Genomic DNA, 21,395 nt, shown 5'->3' with positions numbered 1-21,395 from the left:
ACCTCCACAAATGTGCTTTAGAATAATATCACAAAACTGTTCAAAATTGGTTCTTATAATGTATGATAACAATGAAAGTGTGGTGCATTAATGATGAATTGGTAACTAATACAATTTACACTATAAAAACGACCTTTTAGAGAGTTATATAGTGAAAATTTCAACTTCCAAGGTCGTGTAACAAATTTCCAAAAAACAATATTTCACATTACGATATTTTCACGATACAGTGTCTCTGGAATGGATTAATATCGTAAAGTGGGGTACGCAATTAATGTTCATATTTTTGATTTTCTTGATACTTAAAAAAATACTTGGAAAAAAACAAAACAAAACAAAAAAACGTAAAGCGGGAACTGTCTGTATTTAAGAATATATTATTTAGCTGTTATTTAAGGATAGAGGACTGTTATCAATACCTTGTTGGCTGGTTGCCCTCAGTGCTGAATCAAAACACATGCTAAGGGTGCAATGCACTTGGGCACTACCATACACATGCACATGGGTGACCAGGGTAATAATAAGTCAATATTTAATATTTTAAATATTCGGTAGGGTGCCAAAATCTCTTCACACACACCAAAATGAAATTTCAAGCCGGAACAGGTCATCCTTTTTATTGTCTAGTCATATGTCCATCCTCTGAATAAAATTTAAAAGACTATTTCTATTTTGAAGAAAGGAGACTACAGTACCCAAATTCACTTCAGTGAGATAGTTTTAACTATTCCAGCTTTTACATTTGTAGGGTGATTGAAAAGCTAGTTGAAGAATTAGGCTTGTGGCTACTGGTTTTCAGTAAACCAAATGCATGAAAATCCCCGATATGAGTAGATCTAAGAATGGTAGTGCTGGGGTCCCTGCCAGTCAAGAAGTTTTGAATTCATTCAGTATTTCCATATAATCAGGATGTTGACAGCTATTCAGACTCAAATTTTTAACTTTAGATGGAAAGCAGTCAGTAAATCTTTTTCAGCTAGTACGGAAGAGAGGGACTTCTCCACACTCGAACATATCTGCTGCTATAATTTTTTTTTTTTTTAAAGCAGAAGTTTTAGCAGCTTGCTGCTTTATCAGTTATGTTCATGTTGTCTTTCTCCATTGGAGGGGGGGGCTATTTGTATTGATAGTTTAGTTCTTTCTTTGGTAGTCAATTTTACATTAGAATTATGTTTGTCTACATCACCCAGCAAGATGTTTAGACTTCAGAAAATGTCTTCAGGGTGGATTGAAAGTTGTTTTATTCTGGCAAATAGATTTCTTGGTATTCTTTAGGGCACATTAGTTGCTTGGATGGGGATGATACACTTGGCTAGGGCATTCTCTTGGGAAATGCATTCCACTGACTGTTGGTCTGATTGGCCAACCTTACTTGTGTGCTTTCATGTTTTAAAATTATAGGTGCTTCAGAGTTACTTCATAAGACACTTTTATCAGTTTTTTTGCTGTCAATGAGATCTTTGAATAGTTTTTGATTTTTTTCCCTTTCTGTGGGCCCTATTTTCTAGGGTTTTTAATGACTTATCTTAAAGGATGCTATACATCTTCAAATTGCAGTCTGATGTGTTCATAATGATTATGCTGTTGTTCTTATCTTTCGTTTTTATGTTTTTATCAATGTGAATTGCTTTACCATACTTATTCATTTGGGGATAATTTTTAAATCAAATATGATTCTTATGGCCTGTTACATGCGATGTCCACAGTTAATTCTTCTCTGCTTTTGGTGTTCTGGATTACTTATGTCAAGGTGCCTAAATGTACCAAAATACTAAAAATTCATTTTTTATTTTTTTCCCTTTTTTGCATGGAATCCATTTGGAGACCTTTGTTTTAAGAGTTACTTTTGCTTCTGATAATAGCACATCTCTGTACAGCCTTGTAGACTGCATGAGCAAAAGAATGGCATGGTTATTTGAGATTTGCATGTTCTTGCAATTTACAGAGCAATAAACCAATGGAACCACACAACACTGCGACACTGTCTCTCTCTCATCACTTTTGTTCATTCACTTGTAGTTTATCACTTTACAATGAAAGTGTATTAATAATGTACTATTCTTAAATTTGGGGCTAACCAAAGGTATGTAATCCTACAATGTTTAATAAGTAAAAGTTAATCTAATCAGTGAGGAAGTTTTTCAGAGAAGCTTTAATGTAAGGATTTATTTAAAGTCACTATTTGTAATCTGAATACAGTAATTGAATTATATGTCTATCCAAGTGATTTATACCTTTGTTTAAAGCTGAATTCAAACATTAACATATGAAAATTCCAACAAATTTAATTATTTTATTTATATCATAGGTATATTTGCCATCCAACACACACACACACACACAGTCTTTACAAGTGGACTTTGCTAGTTGATTACATTGTTCTTTATTTTGAATAGATAAAGAACAATGTAAAACAGGCACAATAATAATAGATTAATCTTGTTTTTTTTTTTTTCTTCATTCTTGTACCTTCCTTGTACTAATTATTAGAAAGATTTGGTTTTAATGTTACATAAATTGTAAGATTTTTATACCATCATCTGAATGATTTTTAAAGCTGCAGATTCACACAAGAACTTAAGTGTAGCTGGCATCTCAACAAGTGCTATATTAAGAGATCTTCTTCCTTCAACAACATATCACTTACGAGTGTGGGCTGAAAATAACGTTGGTTGGAGTCTTCCATCTGATCCAGTGCAGTTTACAACATCTGATGAAGGTACTTTTCTGAACTTGTGTTGAATTAAAGACTTGAAAAAAAAAAAAAAATCTTAGGAAAAGTAAAATTTGCTTGTAATATGACACATATTTGAAAAATTTCTGGTATACAATGTATTTCTTTATTTGAAAATAAAATAAACACAATAATATTAAATTACAGACATTTACATGTAAGCAGCTTATTCCAAATTTAGAATTTCTTAAATATTATTGTTATTTTTTAGATTTAAAAATGTTACATCCAGTGAAACCATATGATGGCAATATTACAACGATTGTCCATCATACAGTGTCAAGAAACGGATTGCTGGTTTCAAAAGAGGTCATAGTCACCAAAGATGAACCCGGGTCTGAGTCTGTGACTGTGTCAACCACAGAAAATATTAATGCTGTTTACAGTATGATTTTGAAAGCTTATTAGATTATAATACAGGGGAAAGACACTAAATATATCTTGTGAATGAGTCGATTATAATGAGTATGAAAAAAAATTTGGTGATATAGGTTTGAATACCAAAAGGTTTCAGTAGGTTTGAGTACCACAAGGTTTGAATGCAGACCAGAAAAGGGAGATGATGAATTGTACAATTACACTTCTTTTGAGGTTTCCCAGCAATCTTTGTGTGAGATTTCCCACAAATCAGTTTGTCAGTCAGTTAGTTTCTGAAAAAGAAAAGAAAAAAAACAAGAATCTATGAAGTGGCATCAATGAAGCCATTTCACAAGAAATTTCAAATGGCACCATTAGCTACCAAGGTGAAGGTTTCAGTTTTTTATGATAACGAAGGAGTAGTTATTCATTGATTGCCTTTGAAAGCATAGATACATTGATATGAATATTATGCAATTAAAATTTAATGAGAAATTTAAGGCTAAATATCATAGAGCGAACTCTTCTCAGAGGGATCTTTTTCTTGTGACAATGTTTCAGTCACAAGGCTTTGATAACCATGGAGATAATCAATGATTTATGTTATGAATTATTGTCATGCCTACCCACCATATTCCCTAGAGCTCCTTTAGATCACTGTTTGTTTCCTGCACTGAAAAAAAAAATTAAAAGCATGAATAAATAATGATGTTATTTATGCAGTTGAGAAGTAGCTAGAAGACAAAAATGATGGGTTCTATCTCGGTGGTCTAGAGACAGCGAGGAAAGTTCAATGAAATGTATACCCCTTAAAGGTGGCTTTGTTGAACAAAAATTTATTCATTTCCAGATTGCTTCATTTTTACTATAAAAATTTAGTGATATAGGTACCAAAAGGTTTGAATGCAGACCAGAAAAGGGAGATGATGAATTGTACAATGGCACTTCTTTTGAGGTTTCCCAGGAATCTTCATGTGAGATTTCCCAGAAATCAGTTTGTCAGCCAGTTAGTTTCTGAAAAATAAAAATAAAAAAACAAGAATCTATGAAGTGGCATCAATGAAGCCTTGTCACAAGAAATTTCGAATGGTACCATTGGCTACCAAGGTGAAGATTTCAGTTTTTTTCCAATTGGTAATTAAAATAAATAAATTATACTCATTTAGTGAAAGAAAAAAAATTGTTCCTAAAAGCTTGAGAAGTAGCTAGAAGACAAAAATGATGGGTTCTATCTCAGCGGTCTAGAGACAGCGAGGAAATAATGCATGCATTTCAAGGGTAATGGTTCAGTTATTTTGTTTTCTTATTCTGTAGCAATTAATGATAGGCCAATTTCCATTTTTAAATATTCTCATGTAACATATCACTTGCTTGAATGGAAAAGCTGAGTGTGAAAAATAAATCTATGGCAAAGAGAGTTAAGCTATGGGGGAGGGAGTTTTACTTAATATGACAAAAAATAATCAAACAAACAGAAAATTCATCAGGTTCCTTGCAAGATCAAAATAGTGGACAATTGACAGTCAAGCTCAAATGGTGGTTGAATTGAACAAATATTTCATGACACTGTTTACTACTGAAACCACATTAGTAACAAGGGGGAATAGTGAAGCCAAACTGAACCACTGTAAAATAAGTGACAATAGGATCAGAGGAGCACCTGTCTGAAAAGCTGCCAATGCTGAGAGAGGGAGTGCAAATTTCTAGGTACGTAAGGTATACATCCTGTTATGCTGAAAAATGTGGCAAGTGGAAAATCTCCAATCCATAGGGAGGAGCTAAAGGATAATTATAGACTAGACTAGTGAGTTTGATTTCTGTGGTTAGTAAGATTATGGAATCTGTGGTTAAAGATGCAGTACAGAACAATCTTAAATGGCACCTTATCAATCTTAAATTGGTATCTTAAATGGATCTCAGCATGATTTTGCAAAGGGAGATCTTGCTTGACAAATCTGGTAAATTATTATGATGATGTTACAAAGCATTTGGATGTGGGAAACAACTTTGGTATTATATATCTGGCTTTCAGTAAGGCTTTTGTTACAGTTCCTCATGAGAGGTTATTGTGTAAATTAGAGGAGGTTGGGATAACAGGAAAGATCCATCAGTGGATTAGGGGTTGGTTGAAGGACAAGAAATATATTTTTCACAGCAGACTTGAGTAACAAATGGGGTTCCTTAGGGGTTCAGTGAATTGATCTCTATTGTTTCTTATCTTCCTGGATGATATTGATGAGGGATTACAGGAGAAGTTGTTATAGTTTTCTGATGACTTAAAGATTGGGAAAATGGTTAATGATCAAAATAGTTAATGATATACTACTTCAAAAGACTTTGGACTGAAAAAAAGAGTAGTAGTATTAGTCTGAAAAATGGCATCTACAATTTAATGCCACCAATCCAAAGTATTGCACTTTGGGGAATAGAAACTCAGTAGTATTTTATAGATTATATAGAGAGGAATTAGAGGATGTTTAGAATTAAAAAGACTTGTTGATTACAACACAGAAATACATCATGTTGTCTGTGATTTATTGGAATTTTGCAAAGGGAGTGAGAGGGAGAGAAGATGGGGGTGGAGAGAGAGAGAGAGAGAGAGAGAGGTCATTATATAAGATGATGTTCTGAGCATACTTAGTATATTCTATCCAAGTCTGGAGGCTGTATTTAAAGAAAGATTCTGGGGAAGTTACAGAGAAAGGTAAGACATTTGCAGGGCACTAAGCATTATTTATCTGTATTGGAACAGCTTAGAAGATGTGGTCTGCAGAGCTTAGCAACTAGACACTTTAGGATGATTTGATTGAGGAATCTAAGGTCCTGAAGAATTTAGTGAAATTAACTGGGGAGGGAATATTCTCACTGGTGAGTGAAACAAGAACCAGAGGGCACAAATATAAAATCTTAGGAGGTATAAGTGATATGATGTAATTGAAGCTTACTTTCAAGCAACGTGTAAAGTGTGTTTAGGGTCAAACGGCACCAGGGGTTCCCCCATCTCGTGTTGTTTTCATTGTGGGTGTACCAGTTCGCTGGAAATGCCAGAGATTTAAAACTTTATGGACATTGTACAAGTGTAGTGTTGTGTACCATTGTTTTTCTGATCGTTTAGCCACTGGACCCCTGCTGAGGCCCAATGCTGCCCCACTTTTGCCCCGTGGAGGCAGACCAGGAAACACCAGTAGACAAGATTTACTCTGGCAGGTCTTGCCACTTAATATTCTGAGATTTCGGCGGCTAGGACCTTAAAAATAAATTAAAAAATTTTTTTTTTTTTTTTTGGGTAACATATGGAATGTTGAAAATTTGTCTTGGCCATTTGGTCACTGTCTTTGACCAAGACAAAGGGTTTGTTTGCCAAAATTCAAGGAAGAATTGGATTGGATTGACTATATTAATACTAAAAAATAAATTTCTGGCTTATAGAAACTAATCTGAAAATTTTCCACATCAATGCAGAGATGAATATAATTTTTAAATTATTTCACTGCTTGTATTTAAATATAACACCCCAATATCTTTATTATAGTAAAATCTGGTTATTCTAAATTCAGGGAACCAAAATGCATTTGTTCTGGATTAAATGGATTTGAAGTATTGGTACAAGATAAGAATGTTAATATTAAGTGACAGTTTAAAATTCAGATTCTCCAAACACCACAAATAATTTTTGCAAACTCATTTAAGATATTAAGAAACTTTTAGTTTAGTTGTGGCAGACATTTGTGAATAGATGATTAACACATTAATTTAGAAAGATAACAGTTGTACTCAAGAAATTTGTTTTCTCACCTGTAATGAAGGTTGCTGAGTTTTATTTTTGCTGCTGTTACTTACACATAGCTAGATGTATATAAACTGTATGTTAAAATGAGCACTGTTTTTTATGCATAATTGTACATACCTGAGAGAGTGAGTGTGAGTCCATATTTTGAGATATGATTTATTGTTCAATACATATATCTTTGCAAAAATGTGGCATTCTTCTCTTGTGAAATTTTACCTTGGTTGTTTGGGAAATTTTTTTTTTTTTTTTTTTTTCCCGTGTAAGTAAATTGCTATTTACAGAACTGATTAACCTTTGAAACTGCTTGAAAGGAAAAGATTACATGCAATTATATACTAAAATAAATAATGGATAACTACAAAATACACTAATTTGTGAGATGTTATAATTGTCCAATTTGAATGTGGATGTAAAATGTGATATAATTTTTATATATTTTATCTTGGCTTGGCTAGTATTGAAATGAGGGAAATCTTCTGAATAAGTTTACATGGTTAATCTTTTCCATAAATAGTGATGCTATTTATGTGCACAAAAAATAATTTAATTCCATACAGCCAGGATAAACTTCACAATTGCGACAAACAATTTTTCCAGCTGTATCAACACACTGTTCTAAAATAATGTCAGACTGGTCACCAGTTCACTCAGTCCATGCAAACTGTGACCAGCATAGTTTTCTGAATATATGTTAGTACTAAAAGAGGTGAATGTCACCTTGTTGTGGATTATGAGTATTAAACATCAAATAATATCCCAAAATATGGATGATCTCTCTCCCATCCTATTTAGGGGATCCCACTTCTAGCAGTAGACTAATCTGAAGTGTAACCATCTGCTTCCTATCCCTGTGACCTATCTTAGAATTCTACTTGTGATTCCAGCCATTTTCTGGCTTATATAGTAGTAACCTATCATGAGGGATTGAGGCAAAAGCTTTGCTAACACCCAAAGTTTGGATGCATTTCCAAGTATCTAGCTGCCAGTTTGTGTTAGTATTAGTCATATAGTACAAAGAAGCCACAGGGTTTTGCCACACTGGCCAAAAAAAAAAAAAAAAAGAACATAGTTAACAAAATACAAATTATGCATGATAGTAGTAGTGGCGTGTGATGCAAGAAAGCAAGTGTATGAGCTTATGCAGCATCAGCCAAAAAAAAAAAAAAAAAAAAATCATACCATTCCCTCCAAATGCCTGTCCAGTTCCTCCTTAAATTTATTCAACCTATCAACTTCCACAATGACAGATGGAAGTTTGTTCCAACAAGTAACCACCCACTGGCTAAAGGCAAATTTTCGCACATCTATTCTACATCTGTCTTCTTAATTTCAATTTATGCCTCCTTAGGTTCGTAATCTGAACAAGTGGAAGGATCCCATCAGAATTCAGCGTGCTCAACCCATTCAAGGCCTTATACACCCCAATCAGATCACCGCACAGCTGCCTAGTCTCCAGCCACTGCAATTTGCAGAACTTAAGCCTCTCTTGGTAAGAGGATCCCTTCATTCTCCTCACCAATCTTGTTGCCCTTCTCTGTACACGCTCAAGTAAATCTACACCCTTCCTAAAATGAGGCCTCCAGACCTGTACACAGTACTCAAGGCGTGGCCTTACCATTGCCTTATACAGAGGAACAATCACTTCCTTCTCCCTGCTAGCAAAATTCCTATATATCATTGACAAAACCCCATGACCTGCCCGGGCAGCCTGTCTGCATTGCTCAGAAAACTTCATATCCAACTGCACAATTACTCCCAGGTCTTTTTCATTTTCTATCACCTTAAGTGTAGTACCACACAGTTTGTACATTTCTCTGGGGTTACTTCTACCCATATGCAGTACTTTGCATTTGTCAAGGTTAAACTTCAGTTGCCACTTCTTAACCCATCTGCCCAAATTTTCTAGATCCTGTTGCAGTAGCACACTGCCATTACTGTCATTAACAACCCTGCCAACCTTTGTATCATCTGCAAACTTCGACACTAAGCCTAATATACTTTCATCAATGTCATTGATAAATATACAAAACAACAGTGAACCCAACACCGATCCCTGTGGGACTCCACTAATAACATTAGTCCACGAAGAGCAGCACCCATTGATTACCACCCTCTGTCTTCTCCCACTCAACCATCCTTTTATCCATTTGTAGCAGCTTACCCTTAATACCATTCTGCTCCAATTTATACAATAGTCTTCCATGCGCAACAGTGTCAAAAGCTTTCCTGAAATCCAAATATGTGATATTAAAATTATTTTTTGCATCCAGTTCCTTTGTAACCACATCATAATATCCTATCAAATTTGTCAGAAAAGACTTTCCCTTAACAAACCTATGCTGTGTCTGAATTATTGCTGCAGTCTTGTCTAGATGATCCTGCAATGCATCTTTTACCAGTAACTCCATTATTTTACTCGGAACAGAAGTTAAACTAACTGGTCTGTAATTACTCGTGTCACCCTTCGATCCCCCTTTGTGAATTGGGGATAGGTTACTCTCCAGTTGACCTTTGAACTTATTCAAGCTGTCAGCTTTATCTACCTGCAAAGGCAGTTTGTTACAGCAATCAATGACTTTCTGGCTAAAAGAAAACTTCCTACAATCTAGTCTAAACCTCTTTCCCCTGTAATTTGAGTTCATGGCCTCCAGTTCTGGAATTTTTTATGACTGAAAATTATGCCTTTTTTCATTTTACTAACCCCTCTTAGAGCCTTATAAACCTTAATGAGATTCCTTCTAAGGTGCCTGGTTACTAAGGTCTCTAGCCCATATAATTGAAGTCTCTCCTTGTATGGTCTCCCTCTTGCTAATCTCACCATGTGAGTTGCCCATCTTTAGCCCCTTTCAAGAAGCTCAGTCTTTTTTCAGATGAGGTCTCCATACTAGGACACAGCATTCCAAATGCATTATACAGTAGGATTATGACCTCCCTATCTCTAAGGATATATTTTGATAAATCGTTGATAGGATGCTGTGAGCTTTCCTAGCTGCCTGTTTATACTGCTCAGAAAACTTCGTAACTCCATATCTCATAAGACATAGTTGCCACTTTTCTGACCATTCTTGAAGCCTGTTCAAGTCATCCTGAAGAAGCACTTCTTGGCACTGACCATTAACCACTCTTCCAATCTTTACATCATCTGCAAATTTTGGCATCATGTCTTCTATCCCTTTGTTGATCTCATTTATGAAAATGAGAAACAACAGAGGTCCAAGAACTGATCCTTGGGGAACCTCACTCCTGCCATTACACCAATCTGGAGAATATCCAATAATCACAACCCTCTGTCTCCTGCCCTACAGCCACACTGAAGTCCATCTTAGATTCTTTCCAGTAATCCCAACATGTTCAAGCTTATTAAATTTGGCTGAATTTGGATGCATACAACTCTCAGATAATGGTAGTTATGTCTTTTGACAAAGGCTGTCAATCTTGATAAATAACTTAAGTCTGTTTTACAACCAAGTAATACTGTGTAACATATCTGGACAATAATTATTCCACTGATGGATATGTTCACAAAATTCTGACTTTTAAGTCTTTCTTCAAAATTCTTTGAACTGCATGACGGCTTATTCCACTTGCTCTCACCTCATGATAATGTATTTGATTTACTTGCAAACAGCATATACCTGGTTGATGTAGGCATACTGATAACATATTCTATAAGGTGCACATTTTGATTATCTGTTGATTTAGAATGGCAAGTCCTCCTGTTTCTTTGAACTGCAAGCATGGGTGGAATGAAGTTTGATATATACTGCTAAACCTTATATCATTCAGCAGTTTATGCCCATTGAACATCAGTTAATCTTTTCAGCCATAATGAAATAATCTGAAAGCAGACAGGAAATAAAGGAAAGGAAATTAATAAAGTTAATAACTTATATAATCTTTACTAGAACAGAGATTCTGTTTTAGAACTTGGTGTAGATCATACTGAGAAAATAATGCACATTTATCCCTGTGTAATTTCTTGTAATGCTACCCATCAAGGTTTCTGTCATTTATTTTCTCCTTCCATGTCTAGGCAAAATTCCTGATCTTTTTTGAGTCCTCCTGACATTTTTTTAACATCAGATCATAAGTTGCAACCATGTCTTCAGTTTACTGAGTGGTTAAGTGCTAGACTGCAGCAGTACTCAGAACTCATTTGACCCATGCCCACTCATTTGAGTGGGTATGGGTCAAACGCACATGGTTGCTAATTAAAGTTAATGATTGAATTCATTGTTGAAATGATTAGTTGTAAATTCCTCTGATATAGTGGTCATGTCAATATAAACAGATTTTTTTTTTTTTTTTTTTTTAACCTGCTCCTCCTTGTCCTAACACAGTATGTTCTCTTGCCAAACTTTTTAAACCAAGGAATCTCCCCCCCCCCCTTCCCAATACCACACCATCTTATGTTTCTACATCAGCTGGTCTGCAGTAACTTCTGTTTGCAGGATCTTACTTCCCTTGACCTCAAACATTTTTCTAAACTATTCTAACCATTTTTGTTTCACCAGCTTATTTCTTTTGGGATTGTAAGTTACCTTTTAAGTATTTGATCTCATAAACTAAAATAGCAAATTTTCCCCATTCTACAACAGTGATTAAAATAAGGTATTGTTGATGGCATTGTAGAACTTGTAATTTTTATGCATTGAAATTAGAATTAGCTTCTAGTCAGAATTATTTATTTTGATTCTCCTTGTCACAAAATGATTCAAAGATGTTTCTAAAATATAAAATGGAAATTTACAGAAAGCAAGCAAACTTTACACAGAATTCCTGCTTTTTGCTAAAAGAAATCCTTTTAAAACATCATAAATAGTAATTGCAATCAATCCTCTTAGTTCCTAAGCTACAGCCTGTCTCATCAGAATCATAGTAGAACAAACATTTAGTTTTGATAAACTGCATGGAGGAGTTTCTCCATTTCAGGGATCTCTTTATTAAATATACCACCATTAACTACTTATTCTAAAAAAATAAATAAATGAAATAAAACAGGCAATTGTTCAAAAGTCAGTTATGTATGTATCTATCAGAAATATGTGTATGTCTTTTTTTTTAGCTTTATGTACAGTCACAGTACATAAGCAAAATATATGTCATATTTTCACAAAATTATTAGGACTGGCACTTAGAATTTTAGAAAATAGGTCTACTTAGGTGAAATTACTAATAATTAATTCATTCATCATATTGGTATTTTTATGCAAAACTTTATGGAGAATAAAATGAGTGAACTTACCTAAATGTTTAAAATATTAGAAAGAAAAACTGATTATAATTATAAATGACTGTCCAGACAAAACTGACTTTTAGTTTAATTCTTTTAGAGCCCTCTGCATCGCCTACAGACTTAAGAATTGAAGAAATTGGTGCTACATATTTAAAACTTTCTTGGAGAGTAAGTTTTTGTTACTTTTTCAAAATTTTAAAATTTTATTCAAAATTAACTTTTTCTTTGTGACAGTTTGGAACATTAAAATTTAATTAATTACCAATTTTATATTTAGCCACCTCCACGTCTTCGTTGGAATGGCCCTCTCATTGGGTTCTATGTTGGGTATAAAACATCTGCATCATCTCTGCCTTATACTTACTGTACTGCTCCATTGGAAAATGGAACTGGTAGTCACTTCTATATCTTAAGAGGGCTGCAGAGATCTACTGAATATACTGTTATTGTTAAAGCCTATAACAGTATTGGAAGTGGTCCAATGTCATCAAGATTATCTTTCAAAACTCAAAATTATGGTAAGATTATGTACAGAGAGAATTTAAAAAAAATAGTAATAATTTTGTATTTTTTTACTCACTTGTTAAACATTAAATGCTGTGTAGCACTGTAGGATGGATTAATTACTTGAAGAATTAATTAATACCCTTGGTACGTTTGATTCACCAGTTTGTTGTTTTCTTCAACTTCATTGCTCCCAGTTTCTAAATAATATAGAAAGTCATCCAATTCCAACTTTTTGTTTTAAGTTTATATTCTTTAAGTTTAAGTTTATATTTTTTAAGTTTATAACGTGTCACTCTCATAAATAGATCAAAATGAATAGATGGGTAGACTTCTTTTAATGATGTCTCAAATTAATCACTTTTATTTTGAGATTTATTTTAGACAATTAATCACATATGAAAATTGCTTCTAAAATTAATAAGATATTTGAGATGTGCTAACTGTTCCCTGCAAGCAATTAAAATAAACCAAATTAGGGAAACAATGAAACTACAAATCAAAATTAACAAACAAGAACCAGTTGTCACTCAGGGAAGCATAGCAGCATGGAATCCTGGAAGAATAAGTTGAGCTTCTACCCGTTCAACAGCCCATGCTGCTTACACTTACTAAAAGAAGAAAAATAACAAAAAAAAAAAAAAAAGAGTTTGGGGGACCACAGTAACAGCTTTGTCATGGCAACGTTTGCCATTTCAAAAATTCCTGAATATTTGCATTTATTTTGTTGCCTGCTTATTAGTGTCAAACTGGCTATGGTTGACTCTGATCTCACAGATCCAGCCCAAAACACATGCTTAGATATGTATGCACCCTACACAGGAAACAGTTCAAGTAAATTAAAAGACGAAATGTAAATTTTGCAACTGATTAGAACCAATCAGTGAAGAACTTAAGCAAGATAAACTGATACTAAAAACAGGATAAAAATTAAAATAAGTTGTAGCTGTACTTAAATAACTATATGTACACAAACTATTGGTCTGAAATTCAGAAGCATTTTCATTTTTCCTTGCTAATGCAGTCTGTAACCTGTTTCTAAAATATTTTACCCTTGGCATGTTTGGTTCACCAGTTCTTTGTTTTCTTCAACTTCATTGCTCCCAGTTTCTAAATAATTTAGAAAGTCATCCAATCCCAACTTTTTTTATTCACTTCCCATGAGGCTTCAATAAGTTTGGGTAACACAGAATCTGAGTAAGGGAAAACATTACATCTTTTAAAGGTGTTTTTTTTATTTATTATTATTTTTTTTATGTTATTTTATTTTTACTATAGTGATATTTTTATTTTTAATGATATTTGTAAAAATATCTAATGATATTTTTACTATAGTGTATTTTGATCTCTGAATCACATTTTGATCCATTGGTCACTAGCCACATTAGAGGTGTGCAACTAGGAGGAAGAAACATTACAATCTTTCCATTATTGCTTTGCAACTCATTTACATCTGACTAACCTCTGATGTTGTCAAGAATTAGTAGAGATTTTTCTGGCATTTTTGTTTCTTTCACACGTCTCTTAACAGATGGAACAAATTCAGAGTTGAAACCATTTGGTAAGTGATTCTCTGTTTAACCAGTTTTCCTTGTGGCTTTTGTAAAGAACTGGAAGTGAGTGGGTTTTGAAAGCTCATAGTTTCTCTGACTTTTCTATAACTGGTGAATCTAATTTTTGGCTTCTTGTAGGAATTTGTTGTAGGAACTTGTAGGAAAAATGAGCATTTATCACATGATGACATATCACATTTATTATACACCATGAGAACAAAGCAGTGTAGATGAGTGGTCAGACGTGGCAGTGCAGTAGCACACACTTTTGACGGCACCTCCGTAGCCAGGTGGGAAGGAGCAGCAGTGCGTAGCACACGCTTCTTGATTAGACCGGGGTTCGAGCCCGTCACCACCAAATACGGAGGATGCGGAAAGGTCAGGGAATGACCACCGCATATTCCCGGAGCAATATGGCCTTAGTTGCTAATGCTCCTAAAAAAAAACAAAAAAAAAACACACTTTTGAGCTGACTTGGTTAGTCTCATGTGACTGCTAAATACAGAAATAATTGTGTTCTTGACAGAATGATTAGGGGTAAACTCGTCTGATTATGTGGCTATACAGGTATAAACAAATAATTTTTTCCCTCTTTAAATTTGAAGGATAACATTATTTAGAATAGAGATATGAAACTCAGGGGTCCCAACCCTTTTGGGAATTGCAGAAATTTGAGGGGTCGCGAGGGAGGAATGTCAAATAAGGAACATTGAAAGAGAAATTATACCCAACCATAATACTTTTATCATATCGCATGACATTGTAGGAAATACAAAGTCATGCTAAATGATAAAAATATGTTTGGGTCTTATTTCTTTCCAAAATTTCTTAATTGGTGACACTCCCTCATGACCCCATTGTAGCTCATGCAGTTCCACACAATACGATACAATAAATAAAATGTAGTTGAACAATCGCAGTAAGCCTTTTGATCGTATTCTCCACTTACAATTGCTGTCATTGTGCTTGTTACTGAAACTTGTTGGTTTCATTGTTTCATGGATGTGACATTTTTTGGTTAAATGCATAGACAGTGAGGTGTGAGAGAGTTTTTCTGTCTTTTGTTTTTTATTCTTTATTCTGTACCATCCTCATTGTATAAATATAATAAATACTATTCAAAACCTATAAATGAGTATTTTTCATATTGTTTCCTAAGAAAATAGATGGGGTCACACATCATTGTCATATAAATTTAGGTTGTGAGTAGGAAAAGGTTGAACAGCCCTGGTCTAGATGATTGGCCTACATAACAAATATTGTGAACTAAATGATTGCATAATGCTTGGATGTGAAAAAGAAACATGGAACTGATCCAGTAATATAACAGGAAGTAGCAGGAGAAATTGCCAGACCCCTATTAAATATGCTGTAACCTTGCCTCAGGTGAAGTCCCAGCATAATTGAGATGTGGAAATTTCTCTCCAGTTTACTATTATGGTTCCATGAATGAAATAGATAATTATAGACCTGTAAGATTAACTTCTGTGGCATTGGAAAATTGTGGAATCCATAATTAAGAATGTATTGTAGGATACATTGACAGCATGGGTTATTTTAACATTATATTATTTTTTTAATTAAAAAATTTAAATAAAGTTAGTCATACTGAAAAAAAGCCATGAGCAAACACATTGGTGTGCTGCATACTCCAACTGATCTGATTTTTTTTTTTTATGATAAAAAAAATAATTTTTTAAGCAGTGCCATATTTCTCAAATTTTAACAATGACAGAGATTGAAAGTCCATCAAAATTGTAATGAAAGAATACTGATATTCATGTGGTTATCACTTCAATAGAAAAAACATTTTTTGGTTGCAGTGGGTCCAGTAAGTCCCCTTCCTTCCATTTTAGGTAGTCTATTATTGACAAGTTATTCTATCAGTCATATTTTTGACTGATAGAACAACTGCTCATTCTATCAATCAAAAATATAACAATCATAAACTAATTTATATGTAATTGGGCAACAAAAATTTTTGGCTATGAAATAGGACCTAGATTTTATTTTATATAAAGTTAGAAGAAAGTTTCATATAATTTATAATGATTTAGAATGTATAAAATACATATTACATATATATTTAATGTGTAACGCTTTAGAACAATGTCTTATTTTAAATATGAAATCTGTTTCTTGGATTGTTAGCGACTGCACACTAATTAATTATACATGTATGGGTATCCCTTGCCAGTCCTTGGGACCAGGGAACCCTTAATTAGCAAATACAGAGAGTCATAGTTATGTATAAACACTTTAAATAGTCATATTTGTACATGGAATTACCAATTTTCTCAGTTGAGTATGGAAATGGTCAAGTAACATTTGAAGAAAGCAAGTGCATTTTGAAATTGCACTGGAAATATAAAAACTTTAGAAGTTAAGGAAACCTGTGCGAGAAAATATACATCAAGAAGTGATGAAAAAATCCATACAGTTCAAAGTGCATGTAACCAGTCACTTAAAAAGTCAGCAAGACTATAGTTCTCAGGTCTTCCTGAGAACTACATTTGAATCAGCTGAATATTATCTATATATTTAATACGGAAGCTGTTTTCTTTACTCCGTCACTGTGAACAATATGCTTAACCAGCCGGGCTGGAAGTGGTCTCAAATTGAAGATATTTCTTCCTAGGTGTGCACAAAGTTGTTAAAATTTAAAAATTTCGAATAGTTTTATTTTACAGAATGGGCCAGTTTTGTACTAAAAATGAGAATAGTTCAACATTCACTTCATAGATGGAGCCACAGGAAGATGTTAACTATTAAACAGTTGTCAAAGTTGATAAGGCATTTTTTTTTCTGATTAACAATTTGCATATTCGCACAATCATGTCCTTTGTTCCGAAAAAAATAATAATAAAAAATAAGAAGAATCTTAAAAGACACAAAGTTCAAATCTTTCAAAACTCTGCTATGTCATTTGGTTCAGGAAGATATTTCTGATTAGTGAGCTTGATTTTCTGAGTTAAACTATCAGAAGAAACATAGGATCACATGAAGCAAATTTTAAATTTAAATCAATATTTGAATTGTCACAACTGTGTTTATTGGACCAGTGGCAATCCTCTCCTCACATCTACAGAAATATGCTAGAGGTCAGTGTGTGGATGGGACTCTCTTCTCACAGGGTAATTGGACCTTATAGATTTAATGATACCATTACTTGAGCAAAGTTTTCTCGAATTGTTAATGAATGATGTAGTTCCCACGATATGTAACAATTTTTGGGTACATTGGTATACCTTCAACAGAATGATGCACGTCCACATTTTCACTCTGATGTCCATGCTTATGTGGATAAATTTCCCAAGTGATGGATAGGTTATGGGGGGCAGCGTTTTTGAATAGCCACAAGATTTTATCCTCCCCTTCCCGAGACTTGTTTGCATGGGATGCCAGATAAAGTATACACTCACAAGCCACAGACATCACAAGATTTATGGGTAATGATATAACAGGAAGCACTCAGAATTACAGCTGACATGAGCATCCCTATATGTTGGGCTGTTTTTAAAAAATGATACCATTAGTGTATGCATACTGGTGACAGATATTTTGAACATCTGACATAACTTCGGTATTGTATCCCATTTCTGTATATGTAATGTATTTGAAACTGTTTTGTACATTTTTAGTTTGTTCATGTTTGCCAAAAATCAGTTTTGTTTATCAAAAATCAAACTTTCAGAGATGCAGCATTATCATTACTTTAGTGTGTTGCAAAAACAGCCTTAGTGTATTATAAAAATTTCTAAAATTCATTAAAATTGTACTTCCTAAGCACTAACATAAAACAGTATGTGGTTTGTGAACATGCAGGTGCTATTGCAACTTCATCCATCTGTTAGTGTTTTTTAGCTAAAACAAACCAAATCCAATGGTATTAGTGCCTCTTGCTCAATGGTGGTTTATTACGTTGGTTATTTTGAATGTAGTTCATTTATTTTGCAACTTTTATATACTATGAAGTAAGCAAGTAACTTTTGTTTATGTACTTGTCTGTTGTTCTCTGGAACAACAGACAAGTGCACAAAGGAAATCTATGCTATCAATTCAAAATTACAATGAGAAATATTTAGATAAGTAACAGTTACTGTGGGGTGGGTGAGAACATGGTTATATTGCTAAAGCTATTGAAAATAGGGTGGCAGCTGAGCATGGGGGAAAGACAGCAGTCCAAGAAGGGGGGATGGCAAACTTGTCTGTTTTTGTTGAATGGACCAGTGTTCACACAGCCCAGGTGCTAACATCAACAGAAACATTAACAGGTTCATTGCCCCTTCGTCTTGGATTTCCTTCTTCCCTGGCCTCAGATACTACCCCAAGAAATACCTCTGACCCCATTTTCCTCAGATCTCTCATCCTGTTATCCTTCTCTCACTTCCTCTCACATCCAGGGTTGCTTCTGACGGCACCAGGAGGTCCCAGAAAATTCAAGCCACCCCCAAGAAATACCTCTGACCCCATTTTCCTCAGATCTCTCATCCTGTTATCCTTCTCTCACTTCCTCTCACATCCAGGGTTGCTTCTGACGGCACTAGGAGGTCCCAGAAAATTCAAGCCAGAATTGCTAGAGAGCTAACAGCCAGCCAAACCAAGCACCATCCATTCAATACCCAGTCATCCTGTATAGATCACTGCATGTTCAAAACAGACAAGCCAGGACCAATTAGCAAATTGTAGCTTTCTCTTGAGGCTGCAATGGTATTTTAGTCTGTCTGACCCCAGGAAATTGCTACTGTTGAAAGTATACAGCTCCACATACATCGAACTCAGACTAATTGCAATCTTCCTCTGCCTTTGTAGCCACCATCAAGTTGCTTTGTAGAGGTGAATACAACCTGTGTACTTCTTTCCCAGTCTAAAAAATCCCCCAAAATCCACTGTTGAAGGTTGTAACATGGTATTCTTCCCTGCCCTTAATTATCTGTTTTCTGTTTCTGCTTTGGTTTTTTATTGATATTTATTTTTGTTTATTATTCAGCCAGTATGCAAAAAAAGGCAATTGCCATTTTCAGTAAATCACTTATAATTCATGCACAGCAGTGTTCTTTCATTCTTAGTACAGGGTGCTTAGGTTCATAGGAGTCTTATCTATAACCATATTAACAGCATTAATTTGCAGTGTTTATTTTGTGATTTAAGTGTTCCCTCTTTCAGTATATTTAGATTTTGTGTGATGGTGTTGAAAGAAATTGATTGTCCCTGTATGTTGTATGTGATTAAAAATTTTCTAATCGGTCTCTGGTTCTCAAAAAATACAATGTCATTTTTCAACAGAGCGTGTTAACATACCTAAAGATGTTGATTACTTTAAACAGCTAATAGAATAAAGGAAAGAGCTGTCCAAGAGTTTTAAAATATGCAATGGTTTTTTGGAGAGCTCATTTAGCCAGTATTACATTGTTCGGGTAATTTCTATACAAAAATTTCATTGTGCATATGCATTTCTCACTTCCTCATTTACAGAAAGTTTGATTTTTGACAACTTGCAGAGTGATGGTAAACAAGTTGTCGGTTTACATAGTGTGTTACATTTCAAGTGCACTAGATTTTTATTTCTTAAATTAAGTGAATTTTTTCTTTTTTCCGCACCATCATAGTAAACTGTCAGTTCTTTTATTTTAATGCTGTTTACTTGTTTCTTCCTGGATTTTAAAAACAATTGAAAATAACGCACATATTTAACATTTTTCATTTGATGAACATAAAGAAATAATAATTCACAATTTATGTACAGGGGCTCCCCGACTTAAGTAAGGTTTGCGTTCTGCGGAACGCTACATAAGTCGGATTTTACGTAAGTCGGAATTTTCCCTATGCTTGTGCAAAAAAAGATTACAAAAAAAGAGAGGAGAAAGGCATAACGTCAGTAAGTTTTACCTCCCGAGCATCGTTGCCAGAATCAACGTCTTCAGCTGATAAGTACGCCGCTGCGTAGGTTGAAAGCTGTGGAGATTTAGAAGGGGTCGGCCGCTCAACCTTACAAATGGATGACTGGACTGTGGCTTTTTTCTTTTCATCATAGATTTCTTTGTAGCAAACAAGCATATCATTCACCCCTCTGTTAGCACACGCTTCTTGATTAGTCCACGGTTTGAGTCCGCGACTACCAAATACGGAAGATGTGGAAAGGTTGGGGAATGACCGCCGCATATCCCTGGAGCAATATGGCCTTAGTTGCTAATGCTCCTAAAAACCAAACAACAAACAAACAACTCCTCTGTTAACTTTTAAGAATCATTCACTGTCAGGATCCATCTTCTCAAACATCACTATTGCCGATGCAATTTCATGAAATACCATTGCCATCCCTCTGGTGATGAAACGTCTTGGCTCCTCATTTGGTTCATCTTGAGCTTCTTCAGCATTTTCTTCTTTCACTATTGCTGCCTGCAAGTCAATAAGTTCTTCGTTAGATAATTCCTTCTCTTCTTCCTCTGTTAACTCCTCCACATCTTTGGCATCAACTTCCAACTAAAGTAGTTCTGCAACCTTTACAGTCTTATCTGTAACCTCTTCATATGATTAGTCTTTTCAAACCCTTCAAAGCCTTTTACGTGCTGTGGCCATATTTTATTCCATGTGCCATTTAAACAACTTTTAGTAATTTCCGCCCAGGCCTTATTATTATTATTATTATTATTATTATTATTATTATTATTAACCATATGGATGGTTAATGTTATTATTAACCGCCCAGGCCTTATTATTATTATTATTATTATTATTATTATTAACCATATGGTGCAAGGAAGCCTGAGGCTTATGCTGCACCAGCCAAAAAAAAAAAAAAAAATTTCCCGAGTTACCCTAAGAGAGAGATAGAGAGAAGTAGAAGGGAATCACCAAGAAAGAGAAGAATGATGATATCCAGCTCAGGACCCTGGGTGTACCAAGCCCATACTCACCAGATGTGAGCCGCTGCCTTATGAATGTTTAAGATGGCGTGGTAAATATTGTAAGATTTTTCTTACAATATTTAATTTTTCTCATTGTCTACTGCAGACAGTGCCCAAGCAAATGTTGTGCTTAAGTAGAATGCTTTTAAATTTGAAATAACACCCTGATCCATAGGTTGGATGAGTGAAGTCCTGTTTGGTGGTAGAAATATGGCTCTCACGTTCGAATTGAAATCATCTAGATCCAGTAGGATGTCCAGGAACATTAACTAACAGAAGCAAAATCTTGAAAGGAACGTCATTGTCTTTACAA

At 34.5% G+C, this 21,395-nt stretch overlaps 1 protein-coding gene across 1 annotated transcript in view; it reads left to right on the top strand.

The window, feature by feature from the left end:
- The window catches only part of LOC150076957 (cell adhesion molecule Dscam2-like), a 129,607-nt gene that overhangs the window by 92,002 nt on the left and 16,210 nt on the right, over positions 1–21,395 (top strand). Inside the window, exons 8-10 of the mRNA XM_090386065.1 lie at positions 2,558–2,719; positions 12,215–12,285; positions 12,395–12,635. Of these exons, the coding sequence (XP_090242191.1) occupies positions 2,558–2,719; positions 12,215–12,285; positions 12,395–12,635 (474 nt within the window). The remainder of the gene's footprint in view (positions 1–2,557; positions 2,720–12,214; positions 12,286–12,394; positions 12,636–21,395) is intronic.

Source organism: Mastigoproctus giganteus, chromosome 12 (genome assembly GCF_048544385.1).
Source record: "Mastigoproctus giganteus isolate SK-2022 chromosome 12, ASM4854438v1, whole genome shotgun sequence".
Classification (NCBI taxonomy): Eukaryota; Metazoa; Arthropoda; class Arachnida; order Uropygi; family Thelyphonidae; genus Mastigoproctus; species Mastigoproctus giganteus.
This window is presented reverse-complemented; position numbering and strand designations above follow the sequence as displayed.